At 46.0% G+C, this 24,130-nt stretch overlaps 1 protein-coding gene across 1 annotated transcript in view; it reads right to left on the bottom strand.

Annotated features, from left to right (window-relative positions):
* The window catches only part of LOC148142212 (microtubule-actin cross-linking factor 1, isoforms 6/7-like), a 353,137-nt gene that overhangs the window by 304,526 nt on the left and 24,481 nt on the right, over window positions 1-24,130 (bottom strand). Inside the window, exons 5-7 of the mRNA XM_087976987.1 lie at window positions 17,747-17,848; window positions 7,287-7,457; window positions 6,006-6,161 (exon numbers count right to left, since the gene is read on the bottom strand). Coding sequence (XP_087833113.1) covers window positions 6,006-6,161; window positions 7,287-7,457; window positions 17,747-17,848 — 429 coding nt within the window. The remainder of the gene's footprint in view (window positions 1-6,005; window positions 6,162-7,286; window positions 7,458-17,746; window positions 17,849-24,130) is intronic.

Genomic DNA, 24,130 nt, shown 5'->3' with positions numbered 1-24,130 from the left:
GAATACGGGAGGATATAGATAGACTGGAGCTCAATCCAGACAAATGTGAGGTGATGTATTTAGGAAAGTCTAATTCTCGAGTGAATTATACAATGAATGGAAGAGCCTTGGGAAAAGTTGATGAGCAGAGAGATCTGGGAGTGCAGGTCCATTGTACCCTGAAGGTTGCTGCACAGGTGGATAATGTGGTCAAGAAGGCATATGGTATACTTGCTTTAATTGGACGGGGTATTGAGTATAAGAGCTGGCAGGTCATGTTAAAATTGTACAAGACATTGGTTCGGCCGCATTTTGAATACTGTGTACAGTTCTGGTCGTCACATTACCAAAAGGATGTGGACGCTTTGGAGAGGGTGCAGAGAAGGTTTACGAGGATGTTGCCTGGTATGGAAGGTGTGAGCTATGAAGAGAGGTTGAGTAGGTTAGGTTTGTTTTCATTAGAAAAATAGAGATTGTGGGTGGACCTGATTGAGGTTTACAAAATCATGAAGGGTATAGACAGGGTGGATAGAGATAAGCTTTTTCCCAGGGTAAAGGATTCAATAACGAGAGGTCACACGTTCAAGCTGAGAGGTGGAAAGTTTAAGGGGGATACACGCGGCAAGTACTTCACACAGAGGGTGGTGGGCATCAGGAATGCGTTGCCAGCAGAGGTGGTAGAGGCAGGCACGGTAGATTCATTTAAGATGCATCTGGACAGATGTATGAGTAGGTGGGGAGCAGAGGGATACAGATGCTTAGGAATTGGGCGACAGGTTTAGACGGTGGATTTGGATCGGCTCAGGCTTGGAGGGCCGAAGGGCCTGTTCCTGGGCTGTAAATTTTCTTTGCTCTTAGGTTGTGTAGTGGACAGTGAAGAAGGTTATCTCAGATTACAACCTGACCTTGATCAAATGGGCCAATGGACCGAAAAGTGGCAGATGAAGTTTAATTTAGATAAATGTGAGGTGCTGCTTTTTTGGTAAGACAAATCAGGGCAGGACTTATACACTTAATGTCGAGAGTGTGTTGCTGGAAAAGCACAGCAGGTCAGGCAGCATCCGAGGAGCAGGAGAATCGACGTTTCGGGCAGGAGCCCTTCATCAGGAATAGTTTGTCTTCATCCCTCATTCCTGATGAAGGGCTTTTGCCCGAAATGTCGATTCTCCTGCTCCTTGGATGCTGCCTGACCTGCTGTGCTTTTCCAGCACCGCGCTCTCGACTCTGATCTCCAGCGTCTGCAGGCCTCACTTTCTCCTTATACACTTAATAGTGGGGTCCTGGGGAGTGTTGCTGCACAAACAGCTCATAAGTTATAGGTGCAGAATTAGGCCATTTGACCCATTGAGTCTGCTGTGCCATTCGATCATGGCTGATATACCCCTCACCCCCATTCTCCTGTCTTCTGCCCATAACCCTTCAACTCATTACCAATTAAAGTTGTTAAACTTGAGAGAGTGCAAAAAAGATTTAAGGACATTGCCAGGATTGGAGGATTTGAGCTATAGGGAGAGGCTGAACAGGCTGGGGCTGTTTTCCCTGGAGCGTTGGAGGCTGAGGGGTGACATTATAGAGGTTTATAAAATCATGAGGGGCATGGATAGGATAAATAGACAAAGTCTTCTCCCTGGGATAGGGGGGAATCCAGAACTAGGGTGAGAGGGGCGGGATTTAAAAGGGACATGAGGGGTAACCTTTTTAAACACAGAGGGTGGTGTGTGTATGGAACGAGCTGCCAGAGGAAATGGTCAAGGTGTGTACAGTTACAACATTTAAAAAGCATCTGGATGTGTACATTAATAGGAAAGATTTAGAGGGATATTGGCTAAATGCTGGCAAATGATTAGAAGAGATTAGGATGTCTGGTGAGAATGGATGAGTCAGACAAAAGGTTTCTGTGCTGTATGACTCTCTGATTCTGGATCAGTGGTGCTGGAAGAGCACAGCAGTTCAGGCAGCATCCAATGAGAGGATGCTGCCTGAACTGCTGTGCTCTTCCAGCACCACTGATCCAGAATCTGGTTTCCAGCATTTGCAGTCATTGTTTTTACCTGTATGACTCTCTGACTCTATAAAGTGGGCGTGAGCTGCCGCCTTGAGCTGCTGCAGTTCATGTGCTGTAAATAGACTCGGAATGCCATTAGGGGACAAATTCCAGATTTTGACCCAGTGAATGAACGGTGATATATTTCCAAGTCAGAATGGTGAGGGGCTTGGAAGGGAACTTGCTGATGGTGGTGTTCCCATAGATCTGCTGCCCTTGTCCTTCTAAATGGAAGTGGCTGTGGGTTTAGAAGGTGCTGTGTGAGGATCTTTGGTGGGTTTCTTCAGTGCATCTTGTAGACAGTACACACTGCTGCTACTGAGCGTCGGTGGGGGAGGGAGTGGGTGTTTGTGAATGTGGTGCCAATCAAGTGGGGGCTGCTTTGTCCTGGATGGTGTCAAGCTCCTTGAGTGTTGTTGGAGCTGCCCCCATCCAGGCAAGTGGGGAGTATTCCATCACCCTACTGCCTTGTGCCTTGTAGATGGTGGGCAGGCTCTGGGGAGTCAAGAGGTGAGTTACTCGCTGCAGTATTCCCAGCCTCTGACCTGCTGTTGTAGCCACTGTGTTTATATGGTGAGTCTAGTTGAATTTCTGGTCAATAGTAACCCTCAGGATGTTAATCGTGGGGGATTCAGTGATGGTAACACCATTGATTGTCAAGGGGTGGTGGTTAGATTGCCCCTTATTGGAGATGACCATTTCTGTGGCATGAATGTTACTTGTCACTTGTCAGCCCAAGCCTGGAGATTGTCTAGATCTTGTTGCATTTGAACACGGACTGTTTCAGTATCTGAGGAGTTGCGAATGGTGCTGAACACTGTACAATCATCAGCGAACATCCCCACCTCTGACCTTATGCTGGAGGGAAGGTCATTGATGAAGCAACTGAAGATGGTTGGGCCTAGGACACTACCCTGAGAAACCCCTGCAGAGGTGTCCTGGAGCTGAGATGACTGACCTACAACAATTATGACCATCTTGCTATGTGTCAGGTATGATTCCAGTCAGACAGTTTGACCCTGATTTCCATTGAGTCCAGTTTTGCCAGGGCTCCTTGATGACACACTCGGTCAAATGCAGCCTTGATGTCAAGAGCTGTCACTCTCACCTCACTTCTGAACTTTTGCTGTTTCGTCCATATTGACAGCTCATCACCACCTTCTCAAGGGCAACTTGTGATGGGCAACAAATGCTGACCAGCCACCCCAACAGCACATCTCACCGATGAATAAGTTAAAACGCTTTGAACCAAAGTTGCAATAAGGTCAGGAGCTGAGTGGAACCCAAACTGGGCCTCAATGAGCAGGTGCTGCTTGATAGCACTGTTAATGACACTGTTCATCACGTTACTGCGGATCAAGAGGAGACTGATGGCTGGGTTGGATTTGCCCTGCCTTTTACGTACAGGATAAACCTGGGCAATTTTCAACAATGTTGGGGTGATATCAGTGTTGTAGCTGTACTGGAACAACTTGGCGAGGGAAGCGGCAAGTTCTGGAGCATAGATCCTCAGTAAAGACCAAGGGGGTGTCGGACTCTAAAAGCTGATGCAGGTTAACAATGGCAGGAGCTTCTGGGAGTAATTCAGGAGACACAGCAGGGATTCATCCTGAGGAAAAGGAAGCAAGGTACTGGGGAGGATGAGGCAACCGTGGCTGACCAGGGAAGTCAGGGTCAGCATAAAAACAAAAGGGAAAGCATATAATGTGGTGAAGGGCAGTGGGAAACCAGAGGATTTGGAAGCTTACAAAGACCAAGAAGATTCAATATGAGGGTAAGGTAGCCAGTAATATAAAGGAAGACTGTAAGAGTTTCTTTAGATATATAGAGAGAGGCAAAAGTGGACATTGGGTTGTTGGAAGTGCCACTGGAGAGATAGTAGTGGGGAACAAGGAAATGGCTGAGGAACTGAATAATTACTTTGGGTCAGTCTTCATGGTGGAAGACAGGAGTAATATCCCAAAAATTCAAGAGAGTGAGGGGTCAGAGCTGAGTCTGGTGGCCATCAGCAAGGAGAAGGTGCTAGAAAAACTGAATGGCCTGAAGGTGGATAAATCACCTGGAGCAGATGGGCTACAGCCCAGAGTTCTCAGGGACATAGCTGAAGAGATAGCGGAGGAGTTAGTGGTGATCTTTCAGGAATCGCTAGAATCAGGGAGGGTCCCAGACAACTAGAAAATCGCTAACATGACACCCCTGTTTAAAAAGGGAGTAAGGCAAAAGATAGAAAATTACAGACTGATTAGCCTAACCTTGATCATGGGTAAGATCCTGGAATTCATTGTGAGGAAGAGGATTTCTGAATACTTGGAAATGTACGGTAAAATACGGCAAAGTCCACATTGTTTCATCAAGGGGAGGTCACACCTGACAGATCTGCTAGAATTCTTTGAGGAAGTAATGAGCAGGTTAGACCAAGGAGAGCTAATGGATGTTATCTACCTGGACTTCAGGAAACCTTCGACAAGGTGCCGTACAGGACGCTACTGAGTAAGCTAAGTGCCCATGGTGTTAGGGGCAAGGTGCTAGCACAGATAGAAGCTGGGCTGTCGGGCAGAAAACAGAGACTGGGATAAAAGGGTCCTTCTCAGGATGGCAGCCGGTGACAAGTGGTGTTCCACAAGGCTCAGTGTTGGGACCACAACTTTTCACTTTATACAATAACGATCAAGATGAAGGAGCTGAGGGCATTCTGGCCACGTTTGCAGACAATACAAAGGTAGGTAGAGGGACAGGTAGCATTGAGGAGGTGGGGAGGCTGCAGAAGGATTTGGACAGGATAGGAGAGTGGGCAAGGAAGTGGCAGATGGAGGACAACGTGGGGAAGTGTGAGGTCATGCACTTTGGTCGGAAGAATGGAGGCGTGGACTATTTTCTAAATGGGGGAGAAAATTCAGAAATCTGAAGTGCAAAGAGACTTGGGAGTTCTAGTCCAGGATTCTCTCAAGGTAAACTTGCGGGTTGAGTCAGTAGATAGGAAGGCAAATGCAATTATGGCATTTATTTTGAAAGGATTTAAATATAAAAGCAGGGATGTACTTCTGAGGCTCTATAAAGCTCTGGCCAGACCCCATTTGGAATATTATGTGCAGTTTTGGGCCCCATATCTCAGGAAGGACGTACTGGCCCTGGAGCATGTTCAGAGGTGGTTCATGAGAACGGTCCCAGGAATGAAAAGGTTCACAAATGAGGAACGTTTGAGGACTCTGGGTTTACACTCAATGGACATTAGAAGGATGAGGTCGGATCTCATTGAAACATACAGAATACTGAATGATGTTGACAAAACAGATGATTTTGGCAAGATGTTTCCATTGGTAGGAGAGACTCGGACCCAAGGGCATAGCCTTAGAGTAAAGGGAAGACCCTTTTAGAATAGAGATCAGGAGAAACGTCTTCAGCCAGAGAGTGGGGAGTCTATGGAATTCACTCCACAGAATGCTGTGATGGCCAGGTCATGGAGTATATTTAAGACTGAGATAGAAAGGTTCCTGAGTATCAAGAGGATCAAAGGTTACAGAGAGAAAGAGGGAGAATGGAGTCAAGAAACATATCTACCATGATTGAATGGCAGAGCAGATTTGATGGGCTGAATGGCCTACTTTCTGGTCCTGTGTCTTATGTCTATGATCTTATTAGATTACTTACAGTGTGAAAACAGGCCCTTCGGCCCAACAAGTCCACACTGACCCTCTGAAGAGCAACCCTCCCAGACCCATTCCCCTACATTTATCCCTTCACCTAACACAATGGGCAATTTAGCATGGCCAATTCACCTAACTTGCACATTTTTGGACTGTGGGAGGAAACCAGAGCACCCAGAGAAAACCCACACAGACACAGGGAGAATGTGCAAACTCCACACAGTCAGTTGCCTGAGGCGGGAATTGAACCTGGGTCTCTGGCGCTGTGAGGCAGCAGTGCTAACCACTGTGCCACCTGTAAAGATTATATTGATCTATTATAGATCTATCGAACTGACCCGACGTTTTGCTAGCTGTATCTCACAGGTGTGGAGATCAATGCTGGGGCATCGTTGTTGATCCAGTAACTCCTGGGTAGTTATCAGCCATGTCAGAGTCTGCTGGAGAGCTGGTTGGAAATGTCCAAGACTCAGCAACGTCTTTTCCAACTCATGCTGCAATCAAAGGACAAAAGTCCGAAGTTGGATTCCTCATTCCATTTCAGTCACCGCTACCCGCCCCCCCCCGCCCACCCTCTCACCAGTCGCTCTGGATTCTCCTCTATCTCCTCTCGAATATCATAGTGTTCTGGTCAGGGATGTCTCAGAGTGGCTGCAAGACATTCTGGAGCAGGAGGTTGAACACTCTGGTGGTGGTACACACAGAGGTATCAACCACCAAACACAGGGATGAGGACTCGACAGCTGAATCGAGGAAGTTAGGAGACAAATTAAAATATAGGACCTCAAACCTCAGGATTACTCCCAGTGCCACATGCCAACATGAGCGTGGAGTCATACAGCACGGAAACAGACCCTTCGGTCCAACGCATCCATGCTGACCAGGTGGGGGGAGGGGAGATGAAGAAATCCACATTGTTCCCGTATGGTTGGAGGGTCCCAAGGCGGAAGATGAGACATTCTTCCTCCAGGCGTCGGATGGTTAGGGTTTGGTGGCAGAGGAGGCCCAGGACCTGCATGTCCTTGGGGGAGTTGGTTGGGGGTGGAGGGGGGAGTTGACGTGTTCGGCCATGGGGAGGTGAGGTTGTTTGGTCAATATGTCCACAGGACAGTGGGGCAATTTAACATGGCTAATCCACATAACCTGTCCAGCTCTGGATTGTGGGAAGAAACCCACGCAGACACAGGCAGAGTGTGCAAACTCCACAGACAGTTACCCAAAGCTGGAATCAAATTCAGGTTCCTGGTGCTGTGAGGCAACAGTGCTAACCACTGAGCCACCCGTGCCATGTAGAGAACATGGTAGGTGCCTGGAATTGGCTGCCTGTGTTGAGGCACTAAACTCTTTGAAAACGTTCCTGGTTCTGAACTTTAAAATGTTGTAAGTTGCCATGTGCAGCAAGATGAGATTAGAAAGGACATCTCGGGGTCTTTGGGTTGGCTTGGACAAGTTGGGCCGAATGGATCCCTTCCGTGCTATACCATTCTGTGGTTCTAATATCTTCCATTCTCTAATGGACCATCCCCCATTCCTTCTGAAACATCTTCCATTTCTCCAGGAACACCCCCTATTCCACCAGGAACATCCACTGTTCCCTCTCTAATGTGAATCCCCCTTACCTGTTTACTGACTAATTCTCTCTCCAGCTTCTCCCAGCGTTCTCGATAGTCCTGCAAGAGCCCCTCAATCAGCTCTCGCTCAGGAACTGGCAATCGGCGAGTGAAAGACTGAGAGTGATGAGTAAGGGTCTCCACCTCTAACTTCTGCAGATAGAGATCACTCATCAACTCCTGCAGAGAAGTGGTCCAAGAGAGGATAGGGGGAGTAGGGAGGGAGAAGGGAAGGGAGAAAAAAGGAGATGGGGGGATGGCAGAGGTGCAGCTGGGAGAAGGGAGAGAGAGGGAGGGGAAAGTGGGGAAGGAGAGAGGGAGAAATGGAGGGAGAGAAAATGAGATAATGGAAGGGGAGACAGACAGAGATAGTGACAGGGGGAGATGAAGGAGGAGAGAAAGAAAGGGAGATATTGGGAGGTTAAGAGAGAGGAGTAGATAGTGTGAGGAGTTAATGGAAGGGGGAGAGAGTGGAGACATTGAGGAGAGAGAAAGGAGGGAGAGAGAGGATTGGGAGAGATGGGGAGAGACAAGTGTGGGAGAGATTGGATGGGGGGTGAGGGGTAGAGAGTGGGGGTGGCATAGAGGAGAGAGAGTGGGGAAAGAGGAGGTGGGGAGTAAAGAGGGGGAGAGAGTGGGAGGAAGGCAGGAGTGGAGAAAGTGTGGGGGAGGGGGAGAGAGAGGAGAGCAACAAATTAGTGACTTAGGTTCAGAGGTAGGGTGTAAATATCACATTTGTTAATGTTACAAACCTGGGTGGATCAGGAAGCTGTGTGGAAGGACACATGCGGCTGTAAGATACAAACAGCTTCAGTGAGTTAGCCACAGGCTGGCAGACCCAGGATAATGTGCAGAAGACTGAGGCTGTTGTACAAGTGGAAATGATTAAAAAAAAAACATGAGGGGATCCAAGATGGCGGCGACCCAGTAAGACTGAGTCTATAGTGCTCCTCCCAAGACTTGGGCACAGTGGGTCACCTACCCCCTACCAAGCTTACCAAATCATTTATAAATCATTTATAATAGTTTAGTAACTGAATTAGTGGTGTAATATTATATTTAAGCAACTTTATCCTAAGTTAAAATGACTAAAGGGAAGGGAGCCCGCAGCTCTCAGCAAGCAGCAACCCCTCCCCCACACTCTCCAGCTGCAGCAGAGGCGTCCACAGCCGCCCCGGGGGACTTACCTACAGTAACAAGCCTTACAGAAATGCTTTCCAAGCTTGACTCGAAGATCGATGCCTTTATCGTCGAATCCAGGAATCGTTGGGAGTCGCTCTCGGCCGCGCTGAAGAAGCACGACCGTGAGATTGATGAAATTCAACGCCGAGTCGGAGGGGCGGAGCTAAAGGCCGCGACCTCGGAGACAACCGCTCAATCGGCCGTGGATCAGGTCCGGACTCTCGAGCAGCGAGTCCGGACCTTGGAAAATCATATTGACGACCTCGATAATCGAGGTCGTCGAAAAAATATTCGTTTGCTGGGCCTTCCCGAACGGGAAGAGGAAGGCCAGCTTACAGCATTCCTGGAGCAGTGGCTGCCACAACTTTTAAATCTGCAAGCTGGATCAGGCCAGGTAAGGGTGGAATGGGCCTACCGGGTAGCAATACGCGGGCCTGGCTCGAACCAGCGCCCACGCCCGGTCCTGTTCCGGCTGCAGAGCTACAGGGAGAGGCAGATACTCCTAGAAGCCTCTAGAAATCTCGGAAAAGACCCCCAAGCTATGATCTACAAAGGATCCAAGATCATGCTATTTCAGGACTTTTCCCCGGCTCTGGTTCGAAAGAGGAAGGCATTCGACGAGGCGAAGAAGCGTTTAAGGGACTTAAATGTACAGTACTCCTTACGCTACCCAGCGATGTTACGCTTTAACCATGAAGGATCTGTATATAACTTTGGATCACCAGAAAAGGCTAAGGAATTCTTGGACTCTCTTAGATAAACTGTAGGACATAATGGATGTTGGTCTGCCTTCCCCCCCCCGTTTTGGTTTATATCCCCTCCCTTTTTGTTTCTTTTCTTACCTTATTGCTTAATATTATTATGGGGGGTGGGGAGAGGGATTTGATTTTCTCCCCCCCCCCCCCCCCGGAGTTGTTTTCTGTTATTATTTTATGTATATATGAGGGGTGTATGTATATGTGTGTGTGTGTATGTATGTATATATATATATATATGTATGTGTATGTATATATATGTATATACAAGCTGGGGGATTTGGTTAATGTGGGTGGGGGGAGGTGGTTACCTTATTCGATTTTACCTCTGTCTTTAGGAGCGGGGTTGTTTTTCCCTTCGTTATTTTGTATTATCATATTTAATTATTATTTGTTGAACTGGTAATTTTATAGTTATATGTTTATATGTGGTATTAACATTACCAAATATACCCAGGTGTTGGTAGGGGTGGGGGTGGGGTGCTCACGGTTAACTCTAGCTTTGTATTATATTTGAATTTTCCTCACTTTATTGAGGAGTGCCTGGGTCAAGGGTGGGGCATTGGTTGGGAGAGGATATGAGGGATTTTTGGAGAGGAAGTGATGCCCCCTGGGAACAAGGGGGAAAGTCTCCACTTAGATACGTTTTATATTTTTTTTATTTAGAAATAGTTTTTTACTGTATTGTTGTGGGTGTATTAAAGAGGGTTTATTTTTGTAAATTTTACATGTTCCATGCCCGGGATGTTCTGGATGGGGTTCCCCCTCCCGAGGGGTCTCGGATTGGCCCAGAGGATTATGGTTGATCAATCGGTTAAGTGGTGCACCTGGAATGTCAAAGGGAGTAATTCGCCACTTAAAAGGAAGAAAATATTATCAAATCTTAAGAAGGAAAGAGTTGATATAGCTCTCCTACAGGAGACGCATCTGTCAGATAAAGAACACTTGAAATTACGACAGGGCGGATTTGATCAGGCCTTTTTTTCTTCTTTTAGCTCAAAAAGCAGGGGAGTTGTTATTCTTGTTCGGAAGAATTTCCCTTTCAAAATCCTAAAGCAGATAAAAGACGAATCTGGACGATATATCTTGATTAAAGCTCTCATAAATGGAGAGGAATATGGGATTTTAAATTTGTACTGCCCCCCGGCACACCCCTTTAAATTTATAACGGAAGCCTTCTCAAAATTGATGGCTTTTGATGCCCGTCATATAATTATAGGGGGAGACTTTAATTGTATTATGGATCCGGAAATAGACAGGATTCCCAAGAGTACTGCAGGAGTATCTCCCAGATCTAGACAATTGATGGATCTGAACAAAGAATTAGGATTAGTAGATGTATGGAGATGTCTTCATCCACAGGGTAGAGATTTTTCTTTCTACTCTAATCCACATAAATGTCATACCAGAATTGATATGTTTTTTGCCCCCTCAATTTTTTTAAATTCCATATCATCCTGTAAAATAGGTAATATAGCAATTTCTGACCACGCTGCTGTATATATGGAAACTAAGGCGAAGAACAGTGGGACATCCCCTCGGCATTGGCGTATGGACCCCTTCTTAATGAAAGATAGTAAATTTGTAAAGTACTTCTCTCAAGAATTTAAAACTTTTTTAGAAATTAATTCAGGTACAGCTAGCAACCCGTCAATGATGTGGGAGACCTTCAAAGCTTACACGCGAGGCTTGATCATCTCCTACTCAGCGACCCAGAAGAAATTAAAAGGAGAACAACAGCGTTTGCTTGAAACCCGCTTAAAAGCGGCTGAAACAGCATACATTGATAGACCCTCTATTATTAAATTGCAAAGGATTACAGCTCTTAGGACAGCTCTAAATACTACACTTACTCAAACGGCTAAGAGGGAAATATTATTTGCAAAGCAAAGATTATATGAATATGGCGACAAACCGGGTAGATACTTAGCATTTCTTGCAAAGAAAAAAAAGGCCCCTCAGACTATTATGTCTATCAAGGAAAGTACGGGTATTTTGACTCATGATCATAAAAAGATTAATGCGACCTTTAGAAAATTCTATTCTGAGTTATATAAATCACAGGATTGTGAAGATAGGGCGAAGAGGATGCAGTCATTTTTTAAAAATTTGACTTTTCCAGACCTAACTCCGGAACAAGTATCGGTCCTAAATGCTCCTCTTACACCCCAAGAAATAGTTGATGCAATTAGGCACCTTCAAAATGGTAAGACGCCGGGCCCAGATGGCTTTCAAGCTGAATTCTATAAAGAATTTACAGAAATACTGGTTGGTCCACTTATGGACATGTATAACTATGCATATAGTCAGGGCTGTCTCCCGCCTTCGCTGAAAGAGGCAAATATCTCTCTTATCCTCAAAAAAGGAAAGGACCCAGAAGATTGTACATCATACAGACCAATATCCTTACTAAATGTAGATTTTAAAATCCTCTCTAAAACATTAGCACTGAGATTAGAAAGGATACTGCCACATATTATAAAGGAGGATCAGACGGGGTTTATTAAGGGCCGTAGATCATCCAATAATGTTAGAAGGGCTCTGAATATGATTCAAGCTTGTCATCAGGGAAAGATACCAGGAGTAGTGGTTTCATTAGACGCGGAAAAGGCATTTGATAGGGTCGAATGGTCATATTTGTTTTACACATTGGAGAGGTTTGGTGTTGGACAGGTGTTTACCAAATGGATCTCAACATTGTATAGTGATCCCAAAGCAGTTGTGGTTACCAATGGATTAGGCTCGGATAGCTTCAGTGTGGGTAGGGGCTGCCGTCAGGGATGTCCCCTCTCACCATTGTTATTCACGCTAATAATTGAACCACTAGCAGAAGCTATACGAGCTGATCCTAATATAGTGGCCCCAAGGATTGGTACAGGTAAACATAAAATTACCCTTTATGCAGATGATGTTCTTCTATTCCTCAGTAACCCTTTAATGTCCATACCTCGCTTAATCCAAGTTATTAATACATTTAGTGCATTCTCAGGCTATAAAATTAATTTTTCAAAATCGGAAGCTATGCCAATGGGTGGCCTTGCTGTGATACCCCGCTTAGCGGACGGTTCCCTTTTTCCCTTTCGCTGGTCCCTGGAGGGTTTCTTATATTTAGGCATTTTTATTACTCCAGTATTTGGTCAGTTGTATAAGGCTAATTTTGTGAATTTATTGGAAAGGATAAGGCAGGACCTCCAGCGATGGGGAGACCTGCCAATTTCCTGGCTGGGTAGAATAGCATTAATCAAAATGAATGTCCTGCCCCGTGTCCTATATCCTATGAGAATGCTTCCGGTGATGCTGCCGAGGACAGCTTTATGTAAATTATACGGCTGGCTGAGTTCCTTTATCTGGAACCATAGGCGGCCCCTCATTAAGCTGAAGAAGCTACAGCTTCCACAGGCAAGGGGTGGATTGGACTTCCCAGATTTTAGGAAATATCAATTAAGTTCCCTATTAAGTTATATAGCTGATTGGGTCTTGTCTGATCCACAATCAATCTGGTTGGACATCGAGGCTTCTCAAGTAAAATACCCACTTATTAACCTTTTATTCTCAGACAAGAGGAAAATCATTACAGATCACTGTAAAAACCCTATAATACTGAATACAATCAAGGCTTGGAATATAATGCGGCAAAATGAGGGTAATTCACATAAAACATCCCCCTATGCACCGATAGTGGGAGCATGGGGATTCCAACCGGGGTTAACAGATGCCACTTTTAAACTCTGGAGATCCAGGGGTATCTCATGTCTCGGGGATTTATTTAAAGATGGGGTCCTGATGTCTTTCGGACAGCTGCGTCAGAAATTCGGATTACCCAATGGAGACCTCTTTCGATACTTCCAAATTCGAGATTTTATACAGAAGAAGACTACGTTATTAGATAGTCTTTATAAATCCGATAGAGAATGTAGTGTCCTACGACCAGTGAGGGTATCTTCCGTCAGTAATATTTATCATTTGCTACATGATGAAGTATCGGGAGATATGGATAATCTGCTTAAAACATGGGATCAGGATCTGGGACTAGAAATCTCCACAGAAACGTGGAATGATATCTGGGAAAATACTAGAAGAATTACTATTTGTAACAGAACCCAGGCTATCCAGCTGAAGATACTTCATAGGGCCCATATAGCACCGGTTCGATTGGCAAAATTTAAGGCAGGAGCATCTCCAATGTGTCCTAAATGCAAAATAGAGGTGGGCACTCTTGTACATTGCTTATGGACCTGTCATAAGATCCGTGGATATTGGACTAAAGTAGCAAGTACCCTGACAGAAATTTTAGGAACGGAAATAAAAGTGGACCCCGTATCTCTCCTATTGGGCTTTTCGAACTTTCCCTCCCTGGACACGTACGGGAAGAGACTATTTTCTATTCTTTCTTTCTGTGCAAGGAAAAATATTTTGATGAATTGGGTGGCGGAGGGCCCCCCTGGACTTTCAAATTGGCACAGACTAATTATGGAATGTATTCCCCTTGACTTCCTTACAAACATGGTGCACCGAAAGACCGAATTATTTTATAAAATATGGCAGCCCTTTTTGAATTACATAAATACAGATATTTCGGCTATCCTAACAAGGGCTTTTATTTAATTGAGACTACAGACCTGGCTGGTCCGCGGCCCCTCGGGGGAGGAATCCCGCACGAATACGGGTTTATTATATCTGATGTTAACACATCCCGAGCATGTAAGAGACTTAAATATACACCCTGGTTAGTTGTAGGTTAGATTAGTAGATAGTTGAGTTTTGTCTGTTTGTTCTTTTTTGTTGTTTTTTTTTCGGTTTTTTTTTGTTGTTTTGTTTTTTTTTGTCAAATTTTGGCTATTGTATATTTGAGCTAATTGTATATCAATGTTTATATCTGAGAGTTTTGTTTATTTTTGTAAACTTGTAAAAATGTTAAATTTCTAATAAAAATATCTATAAAAAAAACCATGAATCTTGCAAATGTGGGTGTCCAGAGGGAAATGAGAAAATGGGAGGTCAACATGGCATAACAATAATGTCACTGGGCTAGAAACCCAGGCTAATGTCTGAAATCTGGGGCTTGAATTGAAACATGGGGGCTGGTGGAATTGAAAAGTACTTAATAAATCTGGAATCTACAACTGATCTCAGTGATTGTGACCATGAAACTGTCATCAAATGTTGGGAAAATACCATCTGGTCCATGAAAGACCTTCAGGGAAAGAAATCTGCCATCCTCACCTGGTCTGGCCTACGTGTGACTCTAGACCTATAGCAATGTGGTTGGCTCTCAGTTGCCCCTCTGAAATGGCCTGGCAAGGCATTCAGTTGTATCAATCGCGACATGGACGGTTTGGACCGAAGGGTCTGTTTCCATGCTGCACATCTCTATGACTCTATAACTCTATGACATGAAACCAGACAGATCACCTGGCATCGACCTTGGCACCGGAAAAGACAATGGCAAAACCAGCTGTAACAAGTAGATGTGATCTATATGGACTTCAGTAAGGCGTTCGACAAGGTTCCCCATGGGAAACTGATTAGCAACGCCAGATCTCATGGAATACAGGGAGAACTAGCCATTTGGATACAGAACTGGCTCAAAGGTAGAAGACAGAGGGTGGTGGTGGAGAGTTGTTTTTCAGACCGGAGGCCTGTGACCAGTGGAGTGCCACAAGGATCGGTGCTGGGTCCACTACTTTTTGTCATTTACAATAATGATTTGGATGTGAGCATAAGAGGTACAGTTAGTAAGTTTACAAATGACTCCAAAATTGGAGGTGTAGTGGACAGCGAAGAGGGTTACCTCAGATTACAACAAGATCTGCACCAGATGGGCCAATGGGCTGAGAAGTGGCAGATGGAGTTTAATTTAGATAAATGCAATGTGCTGCATTTTGGGAAAGTAAGCTTGAGCAGGATTTATACACTTAATGGTAAGGTCCTAGGGAGTGTTGCTCAACAAAGAGACCTTGGAGTGCAGGTTCATAGCTCCTTGAAAGTGGAGTCGCAGGTAGATAGGATAGTGAAGAAGGCGTTTGGTATGCTTTCCTTTATTGGTCAGAGTATTGAGTACAGGAGTTGGGAGGTCATGTTACGGGTGTACAGGACATTGGTTAGGCCACTGTTGGAATATTGCGTGCAATTCTGGTCTCCTTCCTATCGGAAAGATGTTGTGAAACTTGAAAGGATTCAGAAAAGATTTACAAGGATGTTGCCAGGGTTGGGGGTTTGAGCTATAGGGAGAGGCTGAACAGGCTGGGGCTGTTTTCCCTGGAGTGTCAGAGGCTGAGGGGTGACCTTATCGAAGTTTACAAAATTATGAGGGGCATGGATAGGGTAAATAGGCAAAGTCTTTTCCCTGGGGTCGGGGAGTCCAGAACTAGAGGGCATGGGTTTAGGGTGAGAGGGGAAAGATATAAAAGAGACCTAAGGGGCACCTTTTTCACGCAGAGGGTGGTACGTGTATGGAATGAGCTGCCAGAGGATGTGGTGGAGGCTGGTACAATTGCAACATTTAAGGGGCATTTGGATGGGTATATGAATAGGAAGGGTTTGGAGGGATATGGGCCGGGTGCTGGCAGGTAGGACTAGATTGGGTTGGGATATCTGGTCGGCATGGACGGGTTGGACCGAAGGGTCTGTTTCCATGCTGTCCATCTCTATGACTCTATAATCCTGCAAAGGTCCCCTCATTAACATCCGGGGGCTGGTGCCAACACTGGGAGAGCTGTCTCACAGCCTAGCCAAGCAACAGCCTGACACAATCATACTCACGGCATCATAACCTCACAGCAATGTCCCAGGCCCCACCATCCCCATCCCTGGATATGTCCTGTCCCACCGGCAGGACAGACCCAGTAGACATGGCTCCACAGTGGGATACAGTCGGGAGGGAATTACCCTGGGAGTCCTCAACATTGACTCCGGACCCCAGGAAGTCTCACTGTTTCAGGTTAAACAAGGGCAAGGAAACCTCCTGCTGATCACCACATACCGCCCTCCCTCGGCTGATGAATCGGTATCCTCCATGTTGAACAACACTTTGAGGGAGGATGGCAAGATCACAGAATATACTCCGGGTGGGGGATTTCAATGTCCAAAACCAAGAGTGTCTCGGCAGCAGTATTCCTGATTGAATTGGTCAGGTCCTAAAGGACAGAGCTGCTGCACTGGGTCTGCAGCAGGTGGGGAGGGAACCAACAAGAGGGAAAAACATACTTGACCTCATCCTTACCAATCTGCCGGCTGCAGATGTATCTGTCCATGACAGTATCGGTGAGAGTGACCACCACACAGTCCGTGTGGAGACAAAGTCCCACCTTCACATTGAGAATCCCCTCCAGTGTGTTGTGTGGCACCATCACTGTGCTAAATGGGTCAGACTTCAAACTGATCGAGGAGCTCAAGGCTGGGCATCCATGAGGCACTGTGGGCCATCAACGGCAGCAGAACTGTACTCCAGCACAATCTGTAACCTCATGGCCCGACATATCCCCCACTCACCCATTATCATCAAGCCAGGGGATCAACCCTGGTTCAATGGGGAGTGCAGGGGACATGCCAGGGGTAGCACTATAACATTCCAGCAATAGTATTGAAAGTTTATACTCCAGAACTTGCCTCACCCCCAGCCAACATGTTCCATGTAGAGTTACAACACTGGCATCTACCTGACAATGCAGAAAATTAACCAGGAATGTCCTGTACATGAAAAGCAAGACAAATCCAACCTGACCAATTCCTGCCCCATCAGTCTCCCCTCGATCCTCAGTAACGTGATGGACGGTGTCAGTAACAGAGCTACCAAGCAGCACCTGCTCAGCAATAACCTGCTCAGTGACCTGCCCAGTTTGGGTTCCCCCAGGGTCACTCAGCTCCTGACCTCATTCCAGCCTTGGGTCAAACATGGACAAAAGAGCTGGATTCCAGAGGGGAGGGGAGAGGGACAGCCTTTGATATCAAGGCTGCATTTGACTGAGTGTGGCACAAGTACAGTCACTCACATCCTGTAAGCATGGGTCTCGTTGTTGAGCAGCAAGTACAATGGACACAGAGCTGGACTTGTTGAGAATTGTCTACATTTGATTCTGATTGGTCAAGGCCATAAAAAGGTCTTTTTCAACAATACTTACGTTCTATGTGACCGAGCAGCGATTAGCATGTGTGCTTTACCAGACACCATTGAAGTGGCAATGTCCCTCACACAGCTGCTGCTATGAAAGAGATAGTTTACATTTAGTTGTCACTCTCGGTGCTGGGTGATTCATTAAACTTTCAGAAAGCAGCCTGAAGCTGGGGATGACTTGAAATCCCTCACTTCCACAAGGACACAGCAGTAAAGGTTTTTGGGTTCTTCATCCAGACCTTTGTCCTGCACCAGTGGCAACCCAGTTGGCACCCAGACTAGTTCAGGAAAACCAATTTCACTAAAGCCAATCTGACACATTTCAATGTCAGACCAAGATGGGAAAAGCTGCCTCAGTGCCCCTGGGTCATTATTCCCTTCCTCTGAGTTACACAGGCACTTTCCCAATTTTGCCTCACCTTCACTTGGCTCAGCCTCTCATTCACCTCTTCCAGTTCCATCCCATTCATGTCACAGTCACAAATTACTGCCTGTGCTGAAATCAGCCAATCCCACAGCCTCTGCAGGAAAAGAACAAAACTGGGTCAAACTAACAAACCATGAAAAACAATCTGGGACCAATCAGGGCAGCACGACGACTCAGTGGTTAACACTGCTGCCTCAGAGAGCCAGGGACCCGGGTTCAATTCCAGCTTCGGGCGATTGTCTGTTTGGAGTTTGCACATTCTCCCCGTGTCTGTGTGGGTTTCCTCCGGGTGCTCCGGTTTCCTCCCACATTCCAAAGATGTGCAGGTCAGGTGAATTGGCCGTGGGAAATTGCCCGTAGTGTTCAGGGATGTGTAGGTTAGGTGCATTAGTCAGGGGTAAGTGTAGAGTAATGGGGCTTGGGTTTGGGTGGGATACTTTTCAGAGTGTCAATGGGGCGAAGGGCCAGTTTTCACACTGTAGGGATTCTATGATTCTATTCTGTGAGGGCACACATATATACAGGCATCTGAAATCCAGCAGGAGGCTGTTCAGCCCCTCAAGGCTGCTCCACCATTCAATAAGATCATGCCTGACCTGACAGTCACCTCAAATCCATGTGATCCTCAGGTGGATCAGGTATTAAATTGGGAAAAGACTAACGGCCACAATTAGGCAGAAACTGGGGAATGTCGACTGAAGACAAATTCACCTCTGACATGTCGGAATCTTAGATGACAAGAGAAACTGGGAACTTAGTCAAAAAGAGAAAGGACGGACATGTAAGGTGTTAGAGTCGGGAGACAGACAGAGCCCTCAAAGTGTACAAAGAGAACAGGAAAGAACTCAAACAAGGAATTGGGAGGGCGAAAAGGGGCCAGGAAATGTATTTGGCAAATAGGATTAAGGGAAATTCCAAGAGGTTTTATACATACATAAGGAGCAAAAGGTAAATAGGGAAAAGATCAGTCCAGTCAAGAACCGAGGAGGAATTTACGCATGGAGTCAGATGGTGAGGTTCTTAATGAATACTTTGCACCTTGGTATTCACCATTGAGGACCTGGTGGATGGTGAGTCTCAGGAGGGGTATGTTGTTACTCTGGGGCATGTCAGTATAGAGAAGGAGGAGGTGGTGTGTGTTTTGAAAAGCATTAAAGTTGTCAAATCCTCAGGACCTGATGGCAGCTATCCCTGAATGCTGAGGTAGGCAGGTGAGGAAATTGCTGGGGCCTTGTGTGAAATCTTTGTAACCTCTTTAGTTACAGGAGAGATCCTTAACAAAAGCTTTACTGAAGTCCATATAGAAGCATAGAGTCATAGAGATATACAGCACGGAAACAGACCCTTCAGTCCAATCCGCCCATGCCGACCAGATATCCCAACCCAATCTAGACGCACCTACTAGCACTCAACCCATATCCCTCAAAACTCTTCCTATTCATATACCCATCCAGATGCCTTTTAAATGTTGTATTTGTACCAGCCTCCACCAGTTCCTCTGGCAGCTCATTCCATACACATACCAGCCTCTATATGAAAAAGTTGCCCCATAGGTTTCTTTTATATCTTGCCCCTGTCACCCTAAACCTATGCCCTCTAGTTCTGGACTCCCCAACCCCAGGGAAAAGACTGTGTCTATTTATCCTGTCCATGCCCCTCATGATTTTATAAACCTCTATAAGGTCACCCCTCAGCCTCTGACGCTCCAGGGAAAACAGCCCCAGCCTGTTCAGCTTCTCCTTATAGCTCAAATCCTCTAACCCTGGCAGCATCCTTGAAAATCTTTTCTGAACCCTTCCAAGTTTCACAAAATCTTTCCGATAGGAAGGAGACCAGAATTGCATGCAATATACACCACATCAACTGCTTTACCCTCATCCACCTGTTTTGTCACCTTCTCAGAGAGCTCAATAAGGTTTGTGAGACACGACCTACCCTTCACGAAATCATGTTGACTATCCCTAATGAACTTATTCCTTTCTAGATGATTATAAATCCTATCTCTTATAACTCTTTCCAACACTTTACCCACAACCGAAGTAAGGCTCACTGGTCTATAATTCCCAGGGTTGTTTCTACTCCCCTTCTTGAACAAGGGGACAACATTTGCTATCCTCCAGTCTTCTGGCACTATTCCTGTAGACAATGACCACATAAAGATCAAAGCCAAAGGCTCTGCAATCTCCTCCCTGGCTTCCCAGAGAATCTGAGGATAAATCCCATCTGGCCCAGGGGACTTACCTGTTTTTTACACTTTCCAGAATTGCTAACACCTCTTCCTTGTGAACCTCAATCCCATCTGGTCTAGTAGCCTGTATCTCAGTATTCTCTTCAACAACATTGTCATTTTCTAGTGTCTATACTGACAAAAGGTATTCATTTAGCACCTCTCCTATCTCTTCGGAATCCACAACAACTTTCCACTATTGTCCTTAACTAGCCCTAATCTTATCCGGGTCAATCTTTTATTCTTGACATACCTGTAGAACAGGTGTCACGTGTTGAGGGTTTACCTTGATCCTATCTGCCAACAACTTCTCATGTCTCCTTCTGGCTCTTCTGAGCTCTCTCTTTAGGTCTTTCCTGGCTACCTTGTAACTCTCAAGCGCTCTAACCGAGCCTTCACATCTTATCCTAACATAAGCCACCTTCTTCCACTTGACAACAGATTTAACTTCTTTAGTAAAGCACGGCTCCCGCGCTCAACCACTTCCTCACTACCTGACTGGTACATACTTATCAAGGACCCACAGTAGCTGGTCCTTGAACAAGCTCCACATTTCAGTTGTGCCCACCCCCTGCAGTTTCCTTCCCCATCCTTTGCATCCTAAATCTTGCCTAATCACATTGTAATTGCCTTTCGCCCAGCTACAACTCTTGCCCTGTGATATATACCTATCACTTTCCATCACTAAAGTAAACATAACTGAATTGTGGTTACTATCACCAAAGTGCTCACCTACCTACAAACCTAACACCTGGCTGGGTTCATTACCCAGTACCAAATCCAAAGTGGCCTCGCCCCTTGTTGGCCTGTCTACATACTGTGTCAGGAAACCCTCCTGCTCACGTTGGACAAAACCTGACCCATCTAAAGTACTTGAACTATAATATTTCCAGTCAATATTTGGAAAGTTAAAAGCCCCCATAACAACTCCCCTGTCACTCTCACTCCTTTCTGGAATCATCTTTGCAATCCTTTCCTCTACGTCTCTGGAACTTTTCAGACTTTTTCGTGATAGGCAGCATTGCTATGTACAGGGAAGGTCGTGTCTCACAAACATGATTTGAGTTTTTTGAGGGTGTGAGATAAATGATTGATGAGGGAAGGGCAGTGGATGTTGTCCTCATGGAAGGCTCATACAAAAGGTGAAGTCACATGGGATCCATGATGAACTGGTAAGATGGATACAGCACTGGCTTAGTCATAGACAACAGAGAGTAGTGGTGGAAGGGTGTGTTTCTGACTGGAGATCTCTGACCAGTGGTTTCACAGGGATTAATATATAAATGATTTGGAAGAGAAGGTTTTATGTTGAGAGTGGTAGGACTCTGGAAAGTGCTGCCAGAGATGGTGGTGGAGGCAGGTATGATCAAGGCATTTTGGAGGCATCTTGACAGATACATGAATAGGCAGGAACGAGAGGGATACGGACCGTGTGGAGGCAAAAGGTTTTGAGTTTGGGAAGGTGTCATGTGTTGGTGCAGTCTTGGTAGGCCGAAGGGCCTGTCCTTGTGCTGTATTGTTCTTTTTTTCCCTTTATTCTTCTTTATATAAAACACTGGTTAGGCTACAGCTGGAGTACTGTGTATAATTCTGGTCCCCACACTACCAGAAGGATGTGAGAGCACACAAGGGGATACATAGGAGATTCACCAGGATGTTCCCTGGGCCGGAGGCTCTGAGCCATAAAGGAATGATTGGAGAGGCCGAGGATGTTTCATTGGAACAGTGAAGGTTGAGAGAGGATCTGATGGAGATGTACAAGATTGTGAGGGGTATTAATACCATGGATATGATATCACTTCTCTCATCGGTAGAGAAGGCAATAATCAGGGGGCAAAGGTTCCAGGTAAGAGGTATAAGGTTAAGGAGAGAGTTCAAGAGGGATTTTTCACTCTAAGGATGGACTGAGTCTAGAAATCACCCTGAAAGGGTGGTGAAGTCAGAAATCGGGGATGTAATTTTAAGGTGATTAGAGGAAGGTTTAGGAGAGATGTCAGAGGTAGGTTCTTTACACAGAGAGTGGTGGGTGTGTGGAATGTACTGCCAGCAGTGGGAGTACAGTCAGAGACATGAGGGACATTTAAGCGACTCTTGGATAGGTAGACGGATGACAGTAAAATTAAGAGAATGTCGGCTAGTCTGATCTGAGAATAGGATAAAATGTCAGCACCACATTGAGGGCCGAAAGGCCTGTACTGCACTGTACTGTTTTATGTATGTTCTAAGTGTTCCCTTAGGTAAAAACAATGACTGCAGATGCTGGAAACCAGATTCTGGATCAGTGGTGCTGGAAGAGCACAGCAGTTTAGGCAGCATCTGAGGAGCAGTAAAATCGACGTTTCGGGCAAAAGCCCTTCATCAGGAATAAAGGCAGTGAGCCTGAAGCGTGGAGAGATAAGCTAGAGGAGGGTGGGGGTGGGGAGAGAGTAGCATAGAGTACAATGGGTGAGTGGGGGAGGAGATGAAGGTGATAGGTCAGGGAGGAGAGGGTGGAGTGGATAGGTGGAAAAGGAGATAGGCAGGTAGGACAAGTCCGGACAAGTCATGGGGACAGTACTGAGCTGGAAGTTTGGAACCAGGGTGAGGTGGGGGAAGGGGAAATGAGGAAACTGTTGAAGTCCACATTGATGCCCTGGGGTTGAAGTGTTCTGAGGTGGAAGATGAGGCATTCTTCCTCCAGGGGTCTGGTGGTGAGGGAGCGGCGGTGAAGGAGTCCCAGGACCTCCATGTCCTCGGCAGAGTGGGAGGGGGAGTTGAAATGTTGGGCCACGGGGCGGTGTGGTTGATTGGTGTGGGTGTCTCGGAGATGTTCCCTAAAGCGCTCTGCTAGGAGGCGTCCGGTCTCCCCAATGAAGAGGAGACTACTGGTCTCCTTAAATAAGGAAGGATGTAAATGTGTGTGGGGCAGTTCAGAGAAGGTTTATCAGATTAATCCCTGGAATCAGGCTGGTCTTGTATCTGTTGAAGGTTAGGAAATTAAGAGGCAACTTAATTAGGAAACTCTGAGGAGTCTTGACCAGGTGGATGAGGATGGGATGCTTCCTCCTGTGGGAGAATCTAAAACTAAGCGTCACTGTTTAAATCTCAGAGTTCACCTGGTTAAAACAGATGAGGTAAAAACATTTTTTTCAGAAGGTCATGAGTCTTTGGAACTCTGCAAAAAAAGTTGCGGAAGCAGAGTCCTTGAATATTTTGAAGGCCGAGGTGGAGAGATTCTTGTTAAACAAGGGGGTGAAAGGTTATCAGGAGTAGGCGGCAATGTGGATTTGAGTAACCAATCAGAGAAGCCTTGATTTTATTGAAAGATGGAGTAGACATGAGAGGAAAGGATAGCAAAGATGATTCTCAATAGGAGTGAGAGAGACAGAGTAATTGTCATGGGGGCTTCAACTTTCCAAATATTGACTGGGATCACTACAGTACGAGTACTATAGATGGGCCAGTTTTTGTCCAGCGTGTGCAGGACGGCTTCCTGACGCAGTATGTAGACAGGGCCGAAAATGTGTTGCTGGAAAAGCGCAGCAGGTCAGGCAGCATCCAGGGAACAGGAGAATCGACGTTTCAGGCATATGCCCTTCTTCAGGAATGTATGTAGACAGGCCAACTAGGGGCAAAGCCACTTTAAATTTGGTACTGGGTAATGAGCCCGGCCAGGTGTTAGACTTGGAAGTAGGTGAGCACTTTGGTGATAGCGATCACAATTCTGTTATGTTTACTTTAGTGATAGAAAGGGACAGGTGTATACCACTGGGCAAGAGTTACAGCTGGGGGAAAGGCAATTACGATGTGATTAGGAAAGATTTAGGAAGCATAGGATGGGGAAGGAAACTGCAGGGGATGGGCACATTAGAAATGTGGAGCTTATTCAAGGAAAAGCTCCTGTGTGTCCCAGATAAGTATGTACCTGTCAGGCAGGGAGGAAGCTGTAGAGCACGGGAGCTGTGGTTTACGAAGGAAGTGGAATCTCTGGTCAAGAGGAAGAAGCAGGCTTATGTTAGGATGAGATGTGAAGGCTCAGTTAGGGCGCTTGAGGGTTACAAGGTAGCCAGGAAAGACCTAAAGAGAGAGCTCAGAAGAGCCAGGAGGAGACATGAGAAATTGTTGGTGGATAGGATCAGGGTAAACCCTAAGGCTTTCTTTCGATGTTTA

Source organism: Chiloscyllium plagiosum, unplaced genomic scaffold (assembly GCF_037043375.1).
Source record: "Chiloscyllium plagiosum isolate Xiang-an unplaced genomic scaffold, Cpla_swu_hap1 HiC_scaffold_30, whole genome shotgun sequence".
Taxonomy (NCBI): domain Eukaryota; kingdom Metazoa; phylum Chordata; class Chondrichthyes; order Orectolobiformes; family Hemiscylliidae; genus Chiloscyllium; species Chiloscyllium plagiosum.
This window is presented reverse-complemented; position numbering and strand designations above follow the sequence as displayed.